Genomic DNA, 24,367 nt, shown 5'->3' on the forward strand with positions numbered 1-24,367 from the left:
GGGAGCCCTATTCTGGAAATTGAGGAGACATGATTTGATGATTAATAGTAACTAGGGGATAGGCCAACTGAGAAAGCAAAAAACCAAGTTAGGTCAATGGAGAATCCAAAGTTTTGAAATTATTGAATAGGCAGACGTTACGAGTAATTCTCTGGGGAAGTAATAAGTTTGGGCCATTTCAGACTGAGGCATTGAGTGTGATCAAGAGTTCTGTTTTGGGTAATCTTATTACTGCCCTTATCTCTAATTTCACCTTGTAGTACTCTTTTCCTCATTCACTTCAATAAGTGACATCAGACTCCTTTATATAGTTCACATGTGCTGGTCCCTCTCCCATCTCAAGGTCTTTTCATTTGGTGTTCCCTCTGCCTGAAATACTCCTTCAGTTCTTCACATGACTGAATCTCTCATCCTGTAGGTCAGGTCTTCACTGAGTTGTGATCTTCTTAGAGAAATATTCTCTGACTACCCTATCTAATGAAATTCTCTTTACTCTCAGTCTTATTACCTTTTATTATTATACTTAACACAGTCTATTATCATCCTATCTGTTAATGTGTTTTTTCTTGTCTTACTCGTAAATTTGTAAGAATTGGGAGAGCAAAGAGCCCCTCTATCTTGTTTTCCCTTTATTTCCAGTACTGTACACTGTGCTGATAAATAATACATGTAAAATAAATGTTGTAATGAATAAAGTTTCTCCACATAATATCTGATATAAAAAGTTGCCTTAAGGGATGTAAATGATGGACTATTCTTGTAGTCTTCATGATACTTTTTTTTTTTGTTAAAGATTTTATTTATTTATTTGACAGACAGAGATCAGAAGTAGGCAGAGAGACAGGCAGAGAGAGAGGGGGAAGCAGGCTCCCCGCTGAGCAGAGAGCCCGATGTGGGGCTGGATCCCAGGACCCTGAGATCATGACCTGAGCCGAAGGCAGAGGCTTTAACCCACTGAGCCACCCAGGCGTCCCTTCATGATACCTTTTGATAATCCATTGTTATACTAGACTGCTGTCAGCTAGGTGAAACATCTTTTCTACTACTTACTCAAAAATATAAAACATAACATATAACAAGTGTGTCACATATCAGACTAACATATTTGTAATGGTTTCTTTTAAAATATGAAAAAGGTGCCATGCTTTGAAATTTTAAGTGTATTCAAACAAAAAAGATCAAAAGCAACAAATAAATACAGTAACTTCCTTTAATTAGGAGTTTGTTTTTAAGTTTACTTCAGTGAATCCCAACTTGTTTTATACCTCAGTTTCTATTTAAATGAATAATGTGTACATAAAATAACCAACATTTTCCTCTGTTTCACTTACTCAAATATAATTATTAAGCTCAGGGCAGTAGAATTTCATTCTGGATTGTGAAATTGATGGAGAACAGCCTTCAGTGTGATAAAATTTGTGTTAGAATCAGATTAACTTCAAAAAAAGAATCAGATTAACTTGTTTCAAAATACCACATTTTGTCATTTATATAGTGATAATTATTTCTTCTTACAAATTTATCAAATGTAAGCAGAGTCAGGAAATTCAGACTAAATGAATTTCAATGAAAATGTACCAATAATATTTGCAAATATTTAAAAAATATACTTGATGACAGCTAAGAGTGTTTCCAATATGAGGAAGATTCCAGAAGGAAAGATTGAAAAACATTTTTTTTTTTTTAAAGACTCCATTCACTTATTTGACAGAGAGAGATCACAAGCAGGCAGAGAGGCAGGCAGAGAGAGAGGAGGAAGCAAGCTCCCTGCTGAGCAGAGAGCCCGATGCGGGGCTCAATCCCAGGACCCTGAGATCATGACCTGAGCCGAAGGCAGCGGCCTAACCCACTGAGCCACCCAGGTGCCCCGAAAAACATTTGTTTTGAAAGAAATTAATGCTTCCACTTCCAGTTATGAAAGGGACCTATTACTAGACTAATTCTCCTGGCTTAAAAGAATATGAGACAAGAAAAATACATTTGAAACAGATGCTTTCAGAAATTGGACAGGGCTTAAGGTGAGCTCATGAATAAAGTGGTTTTCAGCCTGAAGGCACTTTCTACATCATGGCTCTGGGAGGTATATTCAAAGAAGTGGTCTTGCTGAGATTTAAAGAAAAAAAAAAAAAGTGGGCAGAGATCTGAGTTTAATGATGCTGAAGCAGCTGGAATTTCTAGAGCATAATAGTAGAGAAGGAAAGGAGCTACAGAAATACATAACTGAGTACTTAACTACTCATGAGCAGGTAGAGATTTTGTAAGCCTCCAAAAGAGCTACCACAAGGAGATGTGGTTGCACAATGTTGGAAGACATAGAAATATTGACCAATAAGAATAAAAAATGCTCCCAGAACATCCCAAGCATTCAACAAAGAAACCAGCAAGATGCATATTAAGAGTAAGTGTTTTCTAGCCCAAGATTAAAGACTGTGCTATGCCCAACCTAAAATACAAAAACAAGTCTCAAAAGGCTAAAGCTGATCTGCTAGTGCTTAAACTGCCTACTTAAAAAAAAAAAAAAAAAGAAATATTTAACACCCAGAAGATGGCAAAATTCAGACAATGTAGCATTTTAAATATTTAACATACAATCAATAATTGTTAGAGATTAAGAAAGACTCAGGAATATATAACCATAGCTTGGGATAGGAGGAAACAGTTAACAGAGACAAGTCTAAATATTTTTAAACTAGCAGCTAATGATTTCAATACAACTATTATAAAAACATCTATAGATGTTTAAAAAAAAAAAAAAAGAAAGACATATATGAGTGAACAACAAAAGCTCAGTAAATAAAATCGAAAACTTAAAAGCTAAAAAACGCAGTATCTGGGGCACCTGAGTTGCTCATTTGGTTAGGCCTCTGCCTTCAGCTCAGGTCATTCCTAGGCTCCTGGAATTGAGCCCTGCAATAGGCTCCCTACTCAGTGGAGAGCCTGCTTCTCCCTCTCCCTCTGCCTACCACTCTGCTTAGCTGTGCTCTCTCTCTACTCTCTGTCAAATAAATAAAGTCTTTTAAAAAACACACACACATACAATATCTAAATTTTCTAAAAATCACTGAAAAGCTTAATAGATTGCATTATAAAGAAACACCTAAGGAGCTTGAAGAAAGGGCTATAGAAAATTAGCCATGTTGAAGTACAGAAAAAAATACTGATAGATCCTTGTAACCTGTCAGACAATATTGACGATATGTGTATTGGACACACAGGAGTGGAGAGAAAGATCTAGGCAAAAAAAAAAAATAAAATAAAATAAAATAAAATAAGTGATAATAGTCAAAATAGTCAAAATTTTACAAATTTGTTTTAACTTCAACCCAGAGATATAAGAAACTTAGCAACTCCCAAACAAGCATTCAGACATACCCACATATCCATATTATAATTAAATTTCTAAAAATAAAACATAAAGGTAAAAATTCTTAAAGCATCAGAGAAAATAACTTCCTACAGGGGAACAACTATTATATTAACTGTAGATTTCTCATCAGAAATAATGTGAGCCAAAAGACAGTAGAATATTATCTTACATCTAGGAAGGGAAAAAGAAAATCTGTCAACTTAAAATTCTATAACCAGTAAAATTATATTTCAAAAATGAAGGTGGAATGAAAATATTTTCAATTAAACACAGCTGAATTTGTTTATGATCAGCTTATCTATACTGTAAGAAAAAAATTTTTTTAAAGAATTTATTTATTCGAGAGAGACAGAGAGAGTGAGGGAGGAAAAAGCATGAGTAGGGGAGGGGCAGAAGGAGAAGCAGATTCCCTGCTCCCTGCTCCCTGCTCAGCAGCAAGTGTCACTCAGGCTCTATCCTGGATCATGACCTGAGCTGAAGGCATACAGTTAACCCACTGAGCCATCCAGATGCCCCATGTACTGTAAGAAATTTTAAAGGAGGGGTGCCTGGGTGGCTCAGTTGGCTAAGCATCTGCTTTCAGTCAGGTCTGATCCCAGGGTCCTGTTATTAAGCCTGACATCGGGCTCCCTGCTCAACGGGGAGCCTGCTTCTCCCTCTCTCTCTGCAGCTTCCCCTGCTTGTGCTCTCTCTCTCTCTCTGTCTTACTAGCTGAAAGAAAAGGATAAGTAGAAGAAAGCTCAGTATATAAGAATAAATGAAAGGCACTGCAGAGGAAAAATAGGGAAATAAAATGATTTTTACTTACACATTTAACAATTTCTTAAAAAAGCAATTAACTGTATAAGGCAAAAATAATTACAATGTACTAGGGGGCTTGTAATATATGAAAATAAAATGCATAACCACTATAATAAGAATGAGAAATGGAAGGCAGTATAATATTAGTTCATTGTTGGCTATGATGTGCTAAAAGATAAAACTGCAATCTCTAGAGAACTATACCACCCAAATTTTAAGTGCACATTTACAGGCCAAGAAGACAAAAAATGAAATACAAGAAAATAATTCAAAAGATGACAGGATAAAAAGAGAAAAAGGACAAAGAAATGGTTTGAAAACAATGATGACAAACTAATAACAATATGGTTGAGTTAAACCAATTATATCTGAAGAAAAAAATTATATTCATATTATGTTAAATATACATGGAAGGAAAAACTCTAATTAAAAGTCAGAAATTGTCACCTACCTTACAAAAGCAATATGTTACTTTATGCTAATTACAGGCCTATATTTTAAATATGAGGATTTGGGGTGCCCGGGTGGCTCAGTGGGTTAAGCCTCTGCCTTCGGCTCAGGTCATGAGCTCAGGGTCCTGGGATGGAGCCCCTTGTCTGGCTCCCTGCTCAGCGGGGAGCCTCCTTCCCCCCTCCCTCCCCCCACCTGCCTCTCTGCCTACTTGTGATCTCTGTCTGTCAAATAAATAAATAAAATCTTTTAAAAATAAATAAATAAATATAAGGATTCAGCTAGATTAAAACTTTAAAAATGGAAAAAGACATATAAGAAAAATTATATCATCTTGATAGATTTGGTGAAATAAAACAATTGACAAAATTTAACACTCATTCCTAATAAAAACATAAAACTAGAAATTGAATGGAGCTTTCTCAACCTTAAAATCCTGAATTAAATCTAGATCTGTGGAAAAATCTGGAGTTAGCATCATATTAATTGTACAAGAATGAATGTTTTCCCCCTACAACTGGAAAGCAAAGCTGTCTATCTAAATATTTCTCCTCAATGTGGTTTTGGAAGTTCTAGCCAGTGTAATATAGTAAGAAAAAGAAATTAAAAGTGTTGAACTGGGTAAGAAGGAAACAAAACTTTCTCTATTTTCAGGTAATATAATTATGTAAGATCATAGCATTTGGGATCAAAGTGCAAAATGCAGTTGTAGTTCAGTGAAAAACAAAATAAATTCTGTTTTAAAACTCAACATAGAGGGGCACCTGGGTGACTCAGTCAATTAAGTGTCCCACTCTTGATTTCAGCTCAGGTCATGATTTCAGGGTCATGAGGTCAAGTCCCATGATGGGCTCCCCACTCAGCAGGGAATTTGCTTGTCTCCCTCTTCCTCTGCCCCTCACCCTACTCTCTCTCTCTCTCTCTCATTCTCTCTCTCAAATAAATAAATAAATCTTTAGGAAATTGGGGAGGATATGTGCAATGTTGAGTGCTGTGTATTGTATAAGACTGATGAATCACAGACCTGTACCCCTGAAGCAAATAATACATTATATATTAATAATAAAAAATAAAAAATAAAATTCAATCAACAATATCAAAACCTCTACGTTAAAATTACAAAACTTTGCTAAGAGGAACTAAAGAAAACCTCACTAAATGGAAGTTTATGTCGTGTCATTGACTAGAATTCTCTTGTTAAGATGGTAATTCTAATTCTATGAATAGTCATATAGATGCCACTATGTACCTATTAGAATGGATAATATCTTAAAATGGGCAAAACCAAGTGTTACCAACAACATGGTACAACTGGCACTGTCATACTCTGCTTAATAGTGTAAAATTTTACAACCACTTCAGAAAATATTTTGACAGTGTCTTCAAAAGGTAGACAAATACCTGACATAAAACCCAGTCATTCCCCTCCCAGGAACTTTCTAGGAGAAATGAAAGAAATACATCCTTACAAATACCTGCATACAAATGTTTATAGCAGTTTTATTCATAATATCCCCAAACTGGGGTGTATTCATACAAAGGAATGCTACTCATTGGTTAAAATGTATGGACTACTGATATACTCAACAATATGGATAATTTTAAAACATAGTGAGTGAAAGAAGCTATAAATAAAAGTATTTACTCTATGATTTCATTTATGTGAAGTTCTAAAATAGGTAATATTAACCCAGAGTGAAAGAAATCCTGCCAGTTCTTACCTCTGTTTGTGTAAGAAAACATATATTAGAAGGAGTGTGATTTTTATTCAGTGTATGAATTTGTTAAAATTTATTGAACTGAATGTGTGCATTCTTTTGATGTAAATTATGCTTCACTAAAAGAAAGTAAAAAAAAAATACCTTGTTCAATATTGGAGAGAAAGGAATTTAATCAGAACAAGATAATTTGTTTTAGTCATAATTTGATAATAATTTTATAATGGAATTTTTCTTCTGAGGACTCTATGGTGGGGAAGGTAGTGACAAAATGGGACAGGAGCCCAAGAATACTTCAAAAATGTCTGTAATCCAACCCTTTCATTTGTAGATGAAGATGGCTTTTAAAAATGTAGAGAAATATTAACCTTTAAAATATTTTAATATTTCTTACTATCCTTCTTGGAAGTTTTAGCTAATTTAAGCTGAGCAACACTGTCAGTTTGGAGGAGACAGTGTTCAAAAGCTGTCATTGTCATGTGAGAAATGCTGTCCTCCAGTTGAACTGTGGTTCTGAATGCTTCTGCTGGAGTGTGAGCAAAACATGATAAACTGTCAGCAAGTCAATGGCCCTAGTCCTAGATTTCGATCTTCTGTTTGGAACCATTCTCCAGGGGAAACAGTTGGGCATTTAAAGAAATCCTATTCACTGGCATTTTGACTCCAAACTTCCAGTTAAATATGAGAATTTAAAGCCCCAATCCAGGCATGAATTGAAATCTTTGTTTTTGAATTTTTGTGCAGAGTTTTCTGAACTCTCGTGAAACTTGCTTTGAGATGAAGGACTAGCATCTTTAAAATATGCCATTTCTTCACAGGCACACTTGGGTCTAAATTAGTTTAGAAAGTAAGAGAGTAAATTTTCTATTACCTCTGTTCTAAGTAGTACATGTGGCAGGATTCAGATAAAACTTGCTCTGCCCTAAAGGAGACAGAGATTTTGTTAACCATTCTGTAAAAGAATGAAATTAATAGAAAATAAGCTAATAAAAGAACTTATTAGATTGTCTGAAGAAGAAAAGACTTGTTTTTCAAAGTAAACTAAAATGAAATTCAAAGAACTGAGTAAGATTTTGTACTCTAACATTTGTTAATGTAGCAAACTCCAATAAATTACAGTTTCCAATCTGGTTTTGTAGACTCTCTGAGGAAAAGAGAAGATACTTATGGTTTTATCGCTTCTACTGCAATAATGAAAACTGCTCCCTTCCTTTGGTCCTGGGTAGTGCCCCTGGATGGGATGAAAGAACTGTTTCAGAAATGCATACCATTTTGAGAAGATGGAAATTTTCTTGCCCTTTGGAGGCACTTGGACTTCTGACTGCTGGGTAAGAATGGCATAACAAGCATGATATTACTGATGAGAAAAATTTGGAGAAAAAAATAGGACTCTATAATTAATTCAATAGCTATTCTGGTTGTTTCCAATTTCAATAGCTATAGATAATAAATTTAGATAAATGTAAACTATGAATATAAATTTTAAACAAATCTAAGCTATAATTGTGTCTTCTGTACTAAACTGGAAGGATAATTAATGGCCATAGTTTTTTAAATGAAGAGTTTAGTTACTCTTACAGAAATAATAAAACAAATTAGGGAAAAATAAAATTCTCTACTCTTTATCCCTCTCAAAAGCAGTAAGTCCTTAATAATTGGACCATATCTTTTATACAAAATGTCCCATTTATAGTAAGTGTACAATTAATATGCCAATGATAACATTAAGAATAAAAGGGAAAAATTTATCCCTTATATATTCTCCAGACCTTCTCACAGAATAAAATACGCTGGAATGCAGTTGGGGGTGGAGTAATGATGTCTTCTTATAGTTAGGGAGAAACATGTGGGATAAGTGTAGAAGCTGGCTTTGGTTTGGGGAAACAGCTCTTCCTTGGCTTCTATTTTATATTAAAAGCCAAGAAGAGCTATTTTAAAACTGTCTTGATAACCATCAGTTCAATGATGGCATGAAGAAGTCTGCAGTCTCTAGAAGCAGAAGAATTGTGGAGCCCAGTTATATTCTGAATTCTCTCTCAAGGTCCTGACAGAAGGGGAATGTGAGAGAAAATGACACAAAGGACTTTTCAAACTGATTTACTTAGGTTTATGTTAAAATTAGTGTACTTTCCAAAACTTCAGGAATAGAAAAGGAGGTGAAAGTTTTCGTTTTCTACCACAATGAAATACCACTTCACACTCATTAGGATGGCTATAATCAAAAAGACAAATAATATTAAGTGTTGGCCAGAATGTGGAGAGATTGGAAAACTCACACATTGCTGGTGGGAATGTAAAATGGTGCAACCACTTTGGAAAGTAATTTTCAGTTCCTTAGATATAAAACATTGAGTTACTGTATGACCCAACAATTCCACTCTTAAGTATATACCCAGGATAAAATACATAGTCCATCAAAAACTCATACATGAATATCCAGAGAAGCAATATTTATAATAGCCAAAAAGGAAAAACAACCCAAAAGATCATCAACTAATGAATCAAATAAAATGTGGTCTATCAATACACTGTAATATTATTCAGTAATAAAAAGAAATGAGTAATAATACATGTTACAACATGAGTAAACCTTGAAAACATTGTGCTGAATGAAAGAAGTCAGTCACAAAAGATTGTATGATTCCATTTATAAGATATATCCAAAATTGGCAAAACTACAGATGCAAAAAGTGGATTAGTGATTGCCTAGGTCTCAGGAAGGTTGGGGGAAAAGGGGGTTGATTGCTAAAGGATATGAAGTTTCTTTTTTTGATTATAGTTATACAACTCTGGGAACATGTTCAAAACCATTGAATTGTACACTTTAAGTGAATTGTATAGAATTTGAATTGTGTCTCAGTAAAGCTCTTAAAAATTTAAAAGAACAGTTAGAAAGGTAAAAATAGAAATATGAATCTCTGTAATATCTCTAAAGCCTAATTTTCTCACCAGATGATATAACATCTTTCTAGTTTCTAAACTATAAACTGGCTTTATGGAGGGGAATTATTATTGTTTTACTAAGATATACCTTGGTCTATTTAAAAGACATTAAATGTGTCAACTAATACTTTTTGTAAAGTTTATGGAATATTTCTTAGAAAAATCTTCTTTTTGAATACCCAAGTTTTTAAACATTATAAAAGTTTCGGTCTTCTTTTTTTCAGAGGCAAATAGGTTGTTGCTCTGACATAACAAGAATCCAGAATCCCAGCAAACAGATTGCATTGTATATAATGCATGTACCAGAAACATGCAGACCATACATGAATATACTTTCAATCAACATAAGCAGTAGGAATTTACTCAAGGGGTAAATCAGTAATGAGGCAAACCTTCATACATATGCAAATGTACAATTGACAATAGATTATTTTAGATCCAAAGTGTCCTTCGAATATTAAAAATGAGCTAGGAGACTGTTCCTGCAATAGCATGTGAAAGCTGTATCTTGTACTTTCTATCTTGTACTTTCCATGTAGAAGTGGCTTCATATCACATCTCATGAGTTTAACATTGCACAGCAAAGGACCATGCTGAACATCATGCCGAAGATCATGAGACCACCAATTCCAATACCGACAGATTCTAGCTTAACGCTGATTATGGTCTCAATTTTACCAATACAATGTCTGTGTCCGAGAAGCTCCTTCAGGCATATAGGTTGGACCTGTTCAGAGCTTTTGTTTCACAACACTAAAATGTTGAGTGGAAAGTACGAGAGTCCTGTTTCCCTTTTCCCTATCTGTAGGGTAATAGTTATAGTAAGCCTCTTCATACGTGTTCCAAGCCTATCGTATAGCTTGCCTATAAAAACAAATACTCCAGTGGTTACTTCAGCAGCAGATTTCACCAGTAGGCAGGTGAAAAAGCCAAGCATACACTAAAACTGTCTCATGGCTTCCTAACACCTGAAGAAGCCCATGGCTGTTATCAGGGCTCCTGCTCCAACCAGCACACAAGAGCCCCAGGTAGATATACAGCGATGACCCATCCTTTGATAATAAATCCTTCACGGTGCCTCCAGACCAAAACCATGGTCCATAAGCAATGACAGCTGACCCGGTCAGCCAAAAGAGCAGGTTGAAGCCAAGCAGTAGGTACTTTTTGCACCGCAGACACTGCAGAGGCGTCCCATGGGGCTCACCGCTCTATCGGGATCCTGAGTCCCCAACCCTGCACTCATGCTGAGAGTTGTGGCAGCCTCTTACAAAAATGTTTATCAGAATAAAGCCTATAATACTGCTTAGTTTTCTTGCTTGTAAAATGAAAGGACTTGCTAGACGGACTTCAGTATTCTCTGATCCCTGATAAATAAGCATAATTCCGTTTATAGTGAGCCTTCTCCACCTAAGTAGATACTGAAAATCTATTTGACACTGTGTTTTAAATATAAAGATCAAATTATTACTTAGTGCCCCTTAGTACTATCTAATTTTAATAGTCACAATAACCCTATGAAGCAAATACTATTATTATTCCAGTTGTACCTGTGAGGAAGCTGAGGCTTACAAAGATTAAGTTGCCCAATGGAACACTAGTAAATTGAGGAGCTCAGGTTAAATCCAGAGATTTAGAGCTTGAAATCTTAACTGCTATGCTTATAGCCTTTCTACACAAATACTCTAGGCTATTTACATACTAAATATGTGAATAAAACTATCTTAATATGGTCTTATTATAGTAAATAGCAGTACTTAACTATCTTATCATGCTTCTGTGTTTCTACTTCACTGTGTAATTTCTTTTTTTCTGAAGAATCAGATTTTTAGAAATTATAGGGACTGCTTTCAAAGTAGAGTGCTGTTTATTATGCATCATTTAGGAAATTTAGCAGAAATTTGATTTATTTGAACATTGGACGGTTCCTTATCATGCATCAAAGAAGGTCACTGGGAAGGTTAAAATATTTCCATTGCACTCATTCTATGACTCCCACTCTCTTTAACTGAACTACTAAAAAACTTGAGGACAAGCTGTTTCCAAAAATGAACCTTTCAACTTCTCTAAATTCAAAAGCTGACTTTTCTAGAACAAACAGTTTGTGCTTGTTAAGTGAGTTGTCAGAGTGAGGTCTTCAGAGATCTGTATTTTTTCTCCTTTGAATAGTCTATTTTTCCAATGGTTTAACCTCTTGAGAACTGGTGTGCTCCATTTCTAGCTCAGAGAATTCTTAATATTGCTGTTTATTTAATCCAGTCCAAAGATTCACCACCTCCTTTTGGTTTATTTTTAGCAAGAGACATGTTGAGATTTAATTTACCTAGTGTGGGGCACGGGGTGTTAATATTTCCACTACTGAGTGCCAGCAGTGTGCTCACTGGGTACTGATATTTCCATTAGAGAAGGCAGTGCTGTCAGAATACCAGAGACCAAGGGCTAAGGTCTGTGGTTCTTGGCAGATGGTTGCTATTTTCTTGAACTCTGATGCACAGGCATAACTTCAACTGCTAATAGCAAGCAGAAATTACCCATGGAATTAAAAGACAGTTCAAGGAAAGTATTCATTTAAAAATAGCAACTCTGAACTGGCATCAGAGCATTACATCAGAAGCTTAAATAAAAATTTGACAAGGTACTAGAACTTGCCATCCCATGTGATGTAAAATTATTATTTTGCGGGAAGAAGAACAGTGCTTAACAGGTGGTGCCTTAGCATCCAAAATCAGTTTCCTTGGAAAAATGTTTCATAAACATGTTTGCATGAAACCACTGTATCTTTTATTATAGAGATCAATTTACACTAAAGGCATTCTTGACTAGCATTTTAAATAGGTAGCATGGAATATTGAAAAGGAGACAGTTAATAACTTCTACATTAGACTAAATAATTAAGTGATGGATGATGGTGTGTCTTTCCCATTCATATATTGAGCACAAATATGTCTATGTGGAAATTGACATGCAATGAATCAAAGAGACTGAATAATAAGTCATAGTGACTATCTCTAAAAAGCAATTTAGAGAAAAAGACTAATGCTAAAGATCACCCCACAATATATTCCATACTATAACCATAGTACTAAGTGCTCTATGTGCCCAAAGGAGAGAGGGACAGATTCTTTCTGAGAAGGTAAGGAAATCTTCACAAAGGAATTGAAGTCTGAATTGAAATATTCATAGCAATTTCCTGAGTGGAGAAGAGAGGAAATGGCATTTTAAGAAGAAAGACTAGCATGTGCATGGTTATAGAGGTTCAGAGAATAGTGAGTAATTTAATACCATATTAGAAGGGAACTGTACCGTGAGACAACACTAGAAAGACAGGTCAGCTTAGGTGTTTTAGGTATTCGTGAGCCGGGTAGTTACTGTGGACTCATTTCTGCGGCCCATGGAATTTTGTTAAGAATGGGATTCATACAGCCAGATTTATGGTATATAAGAATAATGCTGACATCAATGTGAAGGATGAACTAAAGAAAGAAAATGAGAACAAGGATATTAGATAGATGTCAGGTATTGAAATAGTCTATTTGAAAAATGGTCTGGGCCTGAAAAATAGTAGAGATCCACAGAGCAGATCTGAGAAACATTTCAGAGAAAAGTGAAAAAAAGAGAAGAGAAATTGAAGACTTGGAGCTTTTCATTTTGGGTAAATGATAGAAAACTATAGGGTTAATCAAGACAAGGGTAATAGAAGAAAGAGAAAATTTGGGTGGTGTAAGGTAGAGAGTTCTGTTTTGGAATATTGAATAATTAAAACCCTGTAGGATATCTAGAAGGAGATGACCAGTATGTGGTTGTATATTCAGACCTGAAGCCTAGTAGAGAAATGAAAGCTTAAAAAATAATATGTGAATTATTGGCTTGAAGGCAGTAACTGAAGCCATAGAAATAGCTGTACTGTGTGTAAAGATGTGAAGGAAATATAGAAAGGAGCAAAAGATGGAACCCTGGATAGTAGCAACATTTTAAAAGCAATAGAAAGCAAACAAAACCAGGAAAGGCAATAGGAAGAGTGACCAAGTGGTTGGAGGAGATGGAAAAGGATTGGTAATTTAGAATTCATAAAAAAGGTTTTCCAAAGGGGCACCTGGATGGCTCAGTCGGTCAAGCATTGGACTCTTAGTTTCAGCTCAGGTCCTGATCTCAGAGGCCTGAGATGGAACCCTGTTTTGGGCTCTGTGCTCAGTGTGGAGTCTGCTTGAGATTTTCTCTCTCTCTGCCCCTCCCCCTGTGTTCTCTCACTTTCTCTCTCTCTCTCTCTTTCTTAAATAAATAAATAAGCTCTTTAAAAGGGGTTTTCAAAGGTTTTGGAGAGGTATTAAGTAGAATTCAGTCTAAAAACAAATCAACGGATTGAGAATAGAGCAGTCACTGATGGCATTCATAAGACAATTGTAATACTGCAGTAAAGCTGGATACCATACTTCAAGATCCTAAAGAGGAAATAGCAAGAAATAAGTAAATTGTGACTCTTGAAATAGAATTGATGGTAAAGGCTTTGAGGTTTGGGGTTGGTATGCTTGTTCAAATAAAAAACCTTGAAGCATGTTTACAAATTGACATGAGGGATGATACATGAAGGGAAGATTAGAAAGTAGAGGGACGGTGAAGTGGCACAGTGAGAGGGTATTAACAGCCAATAGCCTGGAACAAAAGTACAAAAGGGAATTTTATCCAAGGAATGGAAGAGTAACTTCTTCATCTCAGGTGGGAGGCAAGGAAAAATTTGAATACAATTATAGATTAGTATGAATATGGAAGAGAAAAATGTGGAAGTTTCAATATTGTCTATGAAGGAAGAGTTAATACTCTTCTGATATACTGAGAATGAGAAATGTAGAACAGCATAAACCCAAAGGTATATATCTTGTCTGTGTGTACTTTTAGAGAGTTTTTGGAGTTGCTTCCAAATTTCACAGTTGACAGCACAAGTTTTGAGATCAGACATATCTGACTCTGTCACTTATTACTTGAATGACCTTGGGCATACTTCCTTATCTATAAAGAGGAGGTAATAACATCCTGTGCCTTATAGGGTAAAGTACTTATGAGAGTATTCAATAAAATTCTACCAATCATCTTTGTCATTATTATCCTCTTCATCATAATTATATTAAGAGTTTTCAGATTCTTTCAATGCCAAACTATAGAACTTGATAAATTCTTGAGAATAATTTCATTTCAACTAAGCTTAAGTAAGTTAAATTCACTTGTTATAATTTATATGATAAATACTTCACAATTGAATAATGACATAGCTTGCAAAGCACTTTCATAATATGTTATATGGTTTGTTCTATAAGTCAACCTCTTTAATATTATTCCCAATATTTACAGTTTCCCCCATTTTACTGTCCCCATTTTACAGATGGAGAAATTGAAGCCCAATTTGTCTATTCATTTACTCTGTGGATATTTATTGATGGCTTAGTCATATAAGGCACTTCATTTGGCACTAAAGCTGGCATAATGCACAAATTTGCATCTTTTGAAGATCACTCTGGCTTCTGAGTGAAGCATAAATTTGGTGAGAGAAACAGAAGTAAATGAGGGAACAGTTAGGAAGCTACAGAAGTAGTCCAAGTGTCAGAGGATAGGAAGTCAGCCTTAGAAGTGTGGTAGTGGTGATGAAATAAAATGAATAGAATCAGAACATTTAAAAGTGACAGGATTGAATAAGGAAGGGCAGTAAAAAAGGAAGGTGTCAAGGATTACTTCTAGGTTTCTTATAATGCAAGTAAATGGAAAATAGAAACATTCACTAAGATAGGCACTTTGGGTAACAAGTAGATGTTAGTAGAAGAACCCTGACATTTAGGTTGGGACAGGTTGGCTTTGATGTGTGCTTGAGATGGCTGGTGATGGTTCAAGGAAGAAATCTAAGCTAGAGATCCCAGTTTGGAAATCATCCACAGAAAGATGGGAATTAAGTTAAGGGGATAGATAAATTTGCTTAGAGAGAAAGTGTGAGATAGGAAAAGAAGACCCTTAATATTTAAACTCAAAATCCTTTATTCTTTTTCATAACTTCATGCTGCTTTTGCATGTAATGTTGAATCCATCCAAACACAAAATTTCTGCGGCACCTGGGTGGCTCAGTTGGTTAGGCATCTGCCTTCGGCTCAGGTCATGATCCCAGGGCCCTGAGATTGAGTATCTCATTGGGCTCCCTGCTCAGCGGAGAGTCTGCTTTTCTCTCTCCCTCTGCCCTTTCCCCTGCTCATACCCCTCTCCCTCAAATAAATAAATTAAATCTTAAAAAAAAAAAAAATTTCTACATAGTGCCTCCAGTATACCACTTGCTTTATGTAGTGCCTTTCTAAGCTTGTCTGTATGTAAAATCAAAATGTAATCATATAGAAAAACAAAATCAATAACTACTCTTTAATTATAAATAAGTCTAATTAATACCATAAATAATAGAGTTAATTCTCAATTTCTAGATCCATGGGCTATCCATCAAGAAATATCTCTGCACAGTTCCTAATGTCTCTTTGGATCATTCTTATTCCTACCGGGTTATGACTGGGGCAATGTCCTAGTCCAATTAGACAAATTATATTACTCACTATTATGTCTCTATTCATCATTTAGAATGCCATAAAATAAATAATATGTTCAAGCTGATCTAGTGGACTTCATATAAGTCTACATGATCAAAAGAGAAGAAGACCTTCCTAGAAGTACTATAGAGAGCCTGTTGGCCTCATATTCTGGATATTTGAATTTTAGTTTCAGTGCCAGCAACACATGGCGTTGGGCAAACAGCTCAAATTCTCTTTTCGTTTTTTCGTCTGTATAATCAGGAGATTGATCCAGGTCTCCAAGTTTCCTTGAGTTCTAATATTCTGTAATCATGTGAAAATCCTTGAAGGAACATGAATTATTCAGTGGGTAGAGGTTTACAATCATCTTAAAGGATCCTTATTCTCTACTTTCCCTAGAAAAAATTTCTTCTGTCATATCTGATCATTTTTAGTACTAGAAAAATAGCAAATATATTCGTATTGACATTTTTCTTCCAAGTTGATGCTGAGTGTGTCATCAGACTCAAAACCTGCTGGAGAAAATATTCTGCACTTCTGATAGTTTTCTAATTCTAAACTGACATTGGGGCTTTTAACTATGAATAGCCTCATGGCATTTTGCATGAATTCTTACTGTGTATTCCGAAGTCTGACATTTCTCTTACACTTAAATTTGATCTCAGATTTCTTTACTTTTCATTTTACCCAAAGTTCCTTTTTTTTTTTTATGGTTGACATTTGTTACATTGCATTTGGCTTTTATCCATCACTTGAAAAGTTTTTTCAGTAAGATATTGACCCTGTATCATTTTTCAGACTAGACAAAGAAGAACAAAAGAGGAAAACAATGATAGGGGGAGAAAATAAGAAAGGAATAAAAATGACAAAATAACAAGTCAAGTGGAAGAAGTTGAAAGATGTATTTTTCTGTTGAAATTTCACTTCATGGTGCCACTGCTCCTGTTGAAAGTTGTCTGGATCCTTGGTGATGTTCCTTTCTCCCTTTGAGAGGAGCTGTAAATGACTGAGGGGAGAGAAGAGGGATGATGCCCCCCCAAATCTGAGTGTTGGTTCATATGACTTCAAAGCCAATTTGTTGTTCAGGGAAAAGATAAGTTGATGTTCTGCTGTCTTCAAAACAGACTACAGGTGCTGATTCATTAACTTATGGCCCCACAACAATAACACATGCCAAAACTACGTTCTCAAAACTCAGTTTGTAGTCCCCAAGAAGCTTATAAGGATATTGTAAGGTCAAGACTATTTCCATAATAACTCTAATATGTCACTTGCCTCTGTTACATGTATTCACTTACAGGTGTTTTCAGACATGCGATATTGCAACACATTTAATACAGAAACAGATAGGGGAATCTAGCTGTCTTCTGTTAAGCCAGACATTATAGATATTTGCAAAAATCTGAAAGAGTATCATTCTTCTCTCTAAATATTTTCTTTGTTTTTGAAAGTATAGCTCTTTTTCATAGGAGTATATTGTTTATGTTAACATGTAAAGGGATAATTATTGTTATCTTAAATGAATTGATAAATATGTCTTAAATGTCTTGGGTTTGTTTCTAATATGGCAATTCTTGATAGATGTAACTCAACAAAAATTCTTCGTACTCTTCCATAATTTTTAAGAGTGTTAAAAGTGTCTTGAAACCAAAAATAGGCGAACCTCTCTTGCACAGCAACCTAAACACTGGGCAGTTTCTACCTCTACATTCAGCTAAAGAGTTACCTAAATACTTGATACTCTTCCTTTCCTGCCCAGGTAAGGATTACCATTTCATCTTAGTCCTCTGCTTGACCATGAATTTTGTGTTTACACGGTGGGCAAAATACAGAGTTGTATTTCACTAAAGTTCCTTTGAAAATGTTTGTCTTGAAGTTGCTTTCATTTTACTTAATTTTTTCACTTTCAGTTTTTTAGCCACATGTCTTAGATTCAGTTTATTAAATTTTACAATTCTAGTCTTTGAGAAATGGTTTTTTTTCTTTGTGTCTAAATGAACTCATTAGACAATAGACTATGTACAATTCTTAAATATTTCCTTAACAATTATTGTACAGAGTTATATTTATCTTAGCTGCGGAATTATGTCCTTTTATAGATGCTAAAGACACAACTGTTAGCCCAGTTGAGAGGAAAACAAGTCCTGAATAGATAGAATTATTGTTCATGAAACTCATATAAACTGAATAGTAAGCCAGTCTGATATTTTGCTTTTGACCAAATTTGGTTTTGCTCCCTATTCAGACATGCTTGGAAAGTAAATTAAATAACCTAAAGTTACTTAAATGGATGGTTAAAAAATGATGAATAACCTTAAAGAAGTGATTATTTCACATGAACTCTTGTTACACTTATTTTTAAAAATTCTTAATAAATGGAAATCCTCACCTTACATGAGCTTCTCTCCAAGTCATAGAATTTTACTCACCTTGTATCTTTTTAATATCTCAAATCCAATAGATTGCCACTCACTGCATTATAAATGATTTATTTTCTGAATGAATATAAGAAAGTTTCTCACAAATTCAAGTAAATGAGGGCCTTGTTAAAATCAGCCTAATAAATTTTCTAATGATAGTTTCATATCTTCTGCAGTTTCAAGGTATAAGGCCCATGCCTCTAGTAATCAGTACTACCAAGGTTAGCAGAATCACTGGTTTATTTTTGGCAGGAATTACGTGTATTTTTCAAGAAAGTCAGGTCATTGGAAAGTACAATAACCTGACTTGCGGAAAATTCAAAATACTTTGCAGTTCTTCTGTCACATATGACATTTCGGTATGTAAATATCACATGACATTCAGAAAAAATGGGTAGCTCTCACCGCATTGAGGAATGCGTTACTGAGCATGAAATGCCAATAACTATGCCCCAAGAGAATGTTTAAACAATTTCAGACAACATCACAGGGAAGAAATGCCAAGATTGGTGGAATATATTTGTCCGTTGATCTTTGCCTGAGGTCAGGGTCCTGAAAAGGTATTAAGCAGAAATTCTCTAGAGGCAGAGATCCCTATATGGGACCTATTATGCTAAAAGAATATTTTAAGTCAACCAAAAAAATATAATACTTGTTCTTTTACACAGTGATGTTTATTCTTAAAGGAACATATGATTTGGAGCTTTTTTCTAGTGCTGGTAATGAACTTATACTTACTCATATATATTCATAATTAGTTAAATGAGCCTTACTTTAAAAAAAATCATTATATTTTAGTAACCAATGAAACTTTCATATAGAAAGTTTGAAAAACTTTAAAAATTAAGCTTAAAAAAGAAAACTAAAATCATCCATGAAATTTCCATTCAAGTATTTTGTATTAATATTTTTCATGTTCTCATCTTTTTGTCAAGCTTATGGAGAAATAGGCACATTTTTAAATGGTATTATACTGCATATAATTTTCATTATATTTTAATATCACTAAATATCCTTTTAATATTTTAGGCTACATGTATTCTATTATATGGTCATAGCTTATTTAACTTTTATTTTAGACATTCATGTTATTTACAATTACATATAACCTCACACATATCTCTGATTATCTTCTTAGGATAAATTCCCAAAAGTAAATCATTAGATCAAAGAATAATCAAATTTTAAAGATTTTTAAAAATACATGTTGCTATATATTGCCATAATGTATGAAAAGGGACACATTTCCCAGGAGCTTCAGTAACACTTCCAGCGTCTCTCTAAATGTGGCCAAATCTTCCTAAAATAATCGAATGAAAGTTATATTTGGATATGCTTTACTGTTGTTAGGCCTTAGTCACATCCCAGAATGTCATGTGGTTAGTCTCTTAGCAATTTCTTTTCCAATTTCTTCCTAAACTTCATGCAAGAGTAGTGAATAAAAAGATCTATTCCTTTCCATTAATGTGAAAAGTGTTCTTCCCAACATTTTCACATATTAATACAAATATATAATTTTTCTTTGGGGCTGTATAGATATAACTAGTGTCTGTTCTATTCCTGAAGGAGTCTGGAAAAAAAAATACATCCTTCTTTTTCATTACCTTCAGATTTATTTTTCTTTCACCCTTTTGACTGAGAGGAAGCAAATTTTAAAAACCTGGGACTTACATAAGTGATATTTTGGGTTATATCTATTGCTACCAATGTAAATTATCTCCAAGCACAGCAAGAAATAAAATGGGCCCAATAGTATGATTTTTTCTGATTACTATCATCATGATCAATGCATTTTTATTAATGACCCAATAAAAATGGAGCATGGGGCTAAATCCTAAGAATTTAAAAAAAAAAATAAAAGAAGAGGACTGAACAATTCTTATCTTCAGTTGATTTATTCACTAGTTGAGGAATGATGGCACATATATAAAAAAAGATAAATTCTAATAAACACTAACATAGCTTAATTGCCCAGTGGAGTCAGCCAGTCAACACCCTTGGAGTTCAGAAAAGTGATTAGTAAAGATTGGGATGGTCACCTTTAAGAGGATTTGAACCACGTTTGAAGGAGGACTGGAACTTTAACAAGAAAAGAAAAGCTGTTCCACAAAGGAGAGAATGCACATGACATTTTCAGAGTAAAATAACCAGTGAGCCAAAGCAGTTTAGTCAGTATTACAGTAGGAGAAAAATCTGATGTTCATCTAGCCTTGGCTATCTAGATAAGCAGTATGGGACTAAGAGAGGTACATTGGAAATAGAAACCCATTTAATGTTTTATGAGAAATGAATTTAGAAATAACTTAGGGAATTTATAAGGTATTACTACGAAAAATGTTAGTACCAGCATGAGATAATTGTGGCTTCGACTAGCTAGTTACAGAAGAAACTGAAAACAAGCATAATGCTAGAGTACCATTAGGATAAAAAAAAGCCGACTGAACTTGGCAACTGATTAGATATGAAGAGAAGAGACTACTAGGAACTTATTATTCAGCTGTGCTTGCATCAGGGATTCATAATGAATGAGCCTGCCTTCAACCAAGTACATAATATAGAATCCCACTGAGAAGACTGTGATAAACTCTACCAAGGAGCTGGAACACCTCCTCCGATAAACAGGTCCTTGAGTTTTGACTTCAAAGATGAATAGAATTTTGCCAGATGGGAAAGGGTAGAAAATTCAATGAAGAGGGCAAAAAAGGGGGAAAACATGACTCAAAATTTTACACTTGCATGATTGGAGAAAGATAGTAACACAGACCACGAGAGAAAAGTCTAGCAGTAGAAATGTTTTAGGTGGAAAGAGAATTCAGTTTAGACATTCTGCAAACTAACATGTAGAGCATATTTACCAATCTGGAGATAGCTGGGACACACCCATGAACAAAACAGGCAAAAATTTTCTGCTTTCATGGAGTTTACATTCTAGTATTTGGAAATAAATACATAATTAAGGGTATAGTGTTCACCGAAGAGTTCTATTTTATTGTGATGTTTGTTTCTATTTTTCTTTCTCTATTGTCATTCATATCCATAAGGTAAAATAAGTACAAAAGAAAGCATGGGTGACTCCTATCTGACTTACCTCATCACTTAGGCAGCAAAATGTTCGAGTAACTATTCCCTCTAAGACTTCAAACTGTCCTCAAACTGTCCTTGATGTCTACAGGCTTCAGACAAATGGTTTAGTAATTGAGAGCAATAAATTAGAATCAATCACATTTAGTTAGGAGAAAGTAGTCTCAGTGTGCTAAAACAAGCTGACCTTCTTCTAGCTTTGCATTTTTATTGCACCCTCTCTGCTTTCTACCTGCACTTGATGCTATGCTGGGATCTTCTGACCTTAGCAGTACTTCAGGAGATGTGTCTGGACTGCTGTTCTTGCTGGGTCTTACTGCTGGATTGTTCGAAGGGAGAAAATTATTGGAAAAGTATTTGCAGGTGAGAAATAAGGGTTTCGAGTGCATAACCATGCAAGTGAAATTTTTGTTGCAATTAAAATGCTCAGTTTAATTTAAGAAAAATATGTAAAACATTACATTTAAACATTACATTTCAAACTGCTAAGGACAGTTGAGAGATACTAAGTAATACCAGTTTTCCTTGACACTGTAACTGCATAGTATTCATTTCACTCTTGAGTAACCTGATATGCAGAAGAGACTGGACAGTGAAGACTCTAAAGTTTCCTAACCTCCTTAATATTAAGAGCCAATCTTCAGAGCTCTCACTTGATTGGTTGAAAGCATTCAGTTTGTTTCCATGCAAAAGGATTTTTGACTTTTGTTTGTTTATTTTTTTCTTGTTTTTCAACCAGTTTCAGTTACTATAAGTAGTTCCTTCAAGTTTAAAATTAGGCATATCATTTTTTTTCTGAAAACTTATTTAAAATTAATTGTTCTTACCAAAGCCCAGTTATAGCTAATCCTGTCAAAGCCGTATGTCAAAAGCATGTCAAAACGGTGTGGTGCCAAAAGTTATCTCTAGGCACTTGCCAGGATCTTGGAGATAACTGTATTTAATTCTTCTGGTGGAAGCAAGATGATGGAGCCTGAGGAGCCCATTTGAGGATTAATTGTTTTGAGGGTAGATATTCAGATGCTAAATACTTCCATGAATTTAGTTCAGCAACAAATATTTATTGAGTGTCTAATGGGTGCTAAACCTTAAAACAGATATTTGCAGTCCGAAAATGAATAAGACACAGTTACCCTCAAGGTCTTCGTATCCTGGTAAGAGTTAGTCTTATGAAAGTACTTTTGTTTATTAAATTTCTGGTTTCTCATTATGATCTGGCCAAAACTCATCTAAATATATTATATCCCATTTTTTAATCATATGAACCATCAGGTCTCTAGCTGGTAATAATTTACTTAACAAATGCATTGCTAAATGATAAGCAAAGATTTTCATACACTTTAGAAAGATTTTAGATATCCTATGATTTTTTATAGACAAGGAAGCTGGCAATTTCTGACTTAAACCCAAGTTTCCAAAATCTAGTTGAAAAGGCTTTTTATTGCATTCCACCTGAGAGTACAGAATGTGGAAAAACAATAAGTTGGTGCTAATAGTCATCTTAATTGATTGTGAGATTATGATGTTATCTTATGTGCTGGGGGTAGAATTCATTCCCTCTTCTCCCTGACATTTTTCATAGATTACTCCATACCATTAATAGCTCAATAAATACATTTACTTTGTGTTAGTTTTCCAGATCAAGAAATTCGTAAAGTGGCTGTTCAGCAATTAGACAACCTTTTGAATGATGAACTACTGGAATATCTCCCACAGCTAGTTCAGGTAAGAACAGCAGAGTTTCCAAAGGATTCTAGGATTTTAACTAATAATCCTCTAAAAAGAGTTTCCAGTAAGTCAACACTAGACTATATAAAGTGGTATTGTAATTTGGCAAGCCAGAGACTAAATTATAGCTCGTGTGTCAACATAGGTAACATAGACATTCTTTAGCCCAAACTGATAGTTACAGAAACGATCTGTAAGAGCCAAAGAGGACATTAAAAAAAAAAAAATTATTATTTAGAGTTGGGGCAAAATATAGAAATAATGGTGATGAAATCTTTCCATCTAACTATGTAGAACAATTAAAAATAAAATGAATGTTACTTAGAAAATAGTCTTTTCTAGGCAGCTCCTCATAATATATGGGTTTCTTGCCTTTCTCTTAGACCATTCTAACATTGATTATCAATCTATAAAAGTGGTTTTATAAGATAATACCTGAATTCTGCCAACAGATACTGCATATTAGCCACAACATTAAATATCACAACGTTGGAGTTATTTTAGGAAATAATATGGCCACATAAATGAAATATAGAAATATGAGCAAAGACTGATTCGGTGTTAATATTTTGAAATAGAAACAACCATATATCTTGCAAATGACCATGTAAATGATTGAATATCAAAATTACAAATAATATTGTTTTCCCAAGTTGACTATGTGATGAGGGCTGGATGGGTAGTTCTAATATAGCGACCTTTATGCTTTTCGGTTTTTGTTTTGTTTTTTAACTCTGATGTTTTCTTATCTGAAAGGTCAGATTATAATTACAAGATATCTTAAATGCCAAGTGACTTAGTTTTTGAACATTTAAGACAGAGAACTTTTTTAAAAAGATTTTATTTATTTGAGAGAGAGCACAATTGGGGTGGAGGGGGAATGAGCAGAGGGAGAAGCAGACTGCCCGCTGAGCACAGAACCTGATGTGGGGCTTGATCCCAGGACCCTGAGATCATGAATTGAGCTGAAGTCAGACACTTAACGGTTTAACCAACTGAGCTACCCCAGTGCCCCTAGGACAGAGAACTTGTTTTGCACATGGAATATGCACTTCTCTCAAGGACTCCTAAAGTGAAAGCTGGTTTCGAAATAGCTATACCATATAGTTACTTATACAGATTTCACAGTTGTGATTTTTCTATACTTTTCAGGTTAGTGTAGTGCAAATAAAAATTAATCAAACTTGTAGGAACACTTCATCTCATGATTCATGAGTATTGGCAGCATGCTCTATCTAACCTAAATCAAAAAAGTAAGTTTTTACAAAATTTTATGTATACTAAACCCATTTGAAAATGGCAGTCAGAATA

General features: G+C 34.6%; 1 protein-coding gene and 1 pseudogene across 1 annotated transcript in view; one reads left to right on the forward strand and one right to left on the reverse strand.

Annotated features, from left to right (window-relative positions):
- The window catches only part of PIK3C2G (phosphatidylinositol-4-phosphate 3-kinase catalytic subunit type 2 gamma), a 350,852-nt gene that overhangs the window by 130,444 nt on the left and 196,041 nt on the right, over positions 1-24,367 (forward strand). The window contains exons 16-17 of the mRNA XM_032855093.1: positions 7,476-7,664; positions 22,960-23,053. Coding sequence (XP_032710984.1) covers positions 7,476-7,664; positions 22,960-23,053 — 283 coding nt within the window. The remainder of the gene's footprint in view (positions 1-7,475; positions 7,665-22,959; positions 23,054-24,367) is intronic.
- Positions 9,827-18,602, reverse strand: LOC116866362 (annotated as a pseudogene).

Source organism: Lontra canadensis, unplaced genomic scaffold, assembly GCF_010015895.1.
Source record: "Lontra canadensis isolate GAN:19392208 unplaced genomic scaffold, GSC_riverotter_1.0 scaffold9, whole genome shotgun sequence".
Lineage (NCBI taxonomy): Eukaryota > Metazoa > Chordata > Mammalia > Carnivora > Mustelidae > Lontra > Lontra canadensis.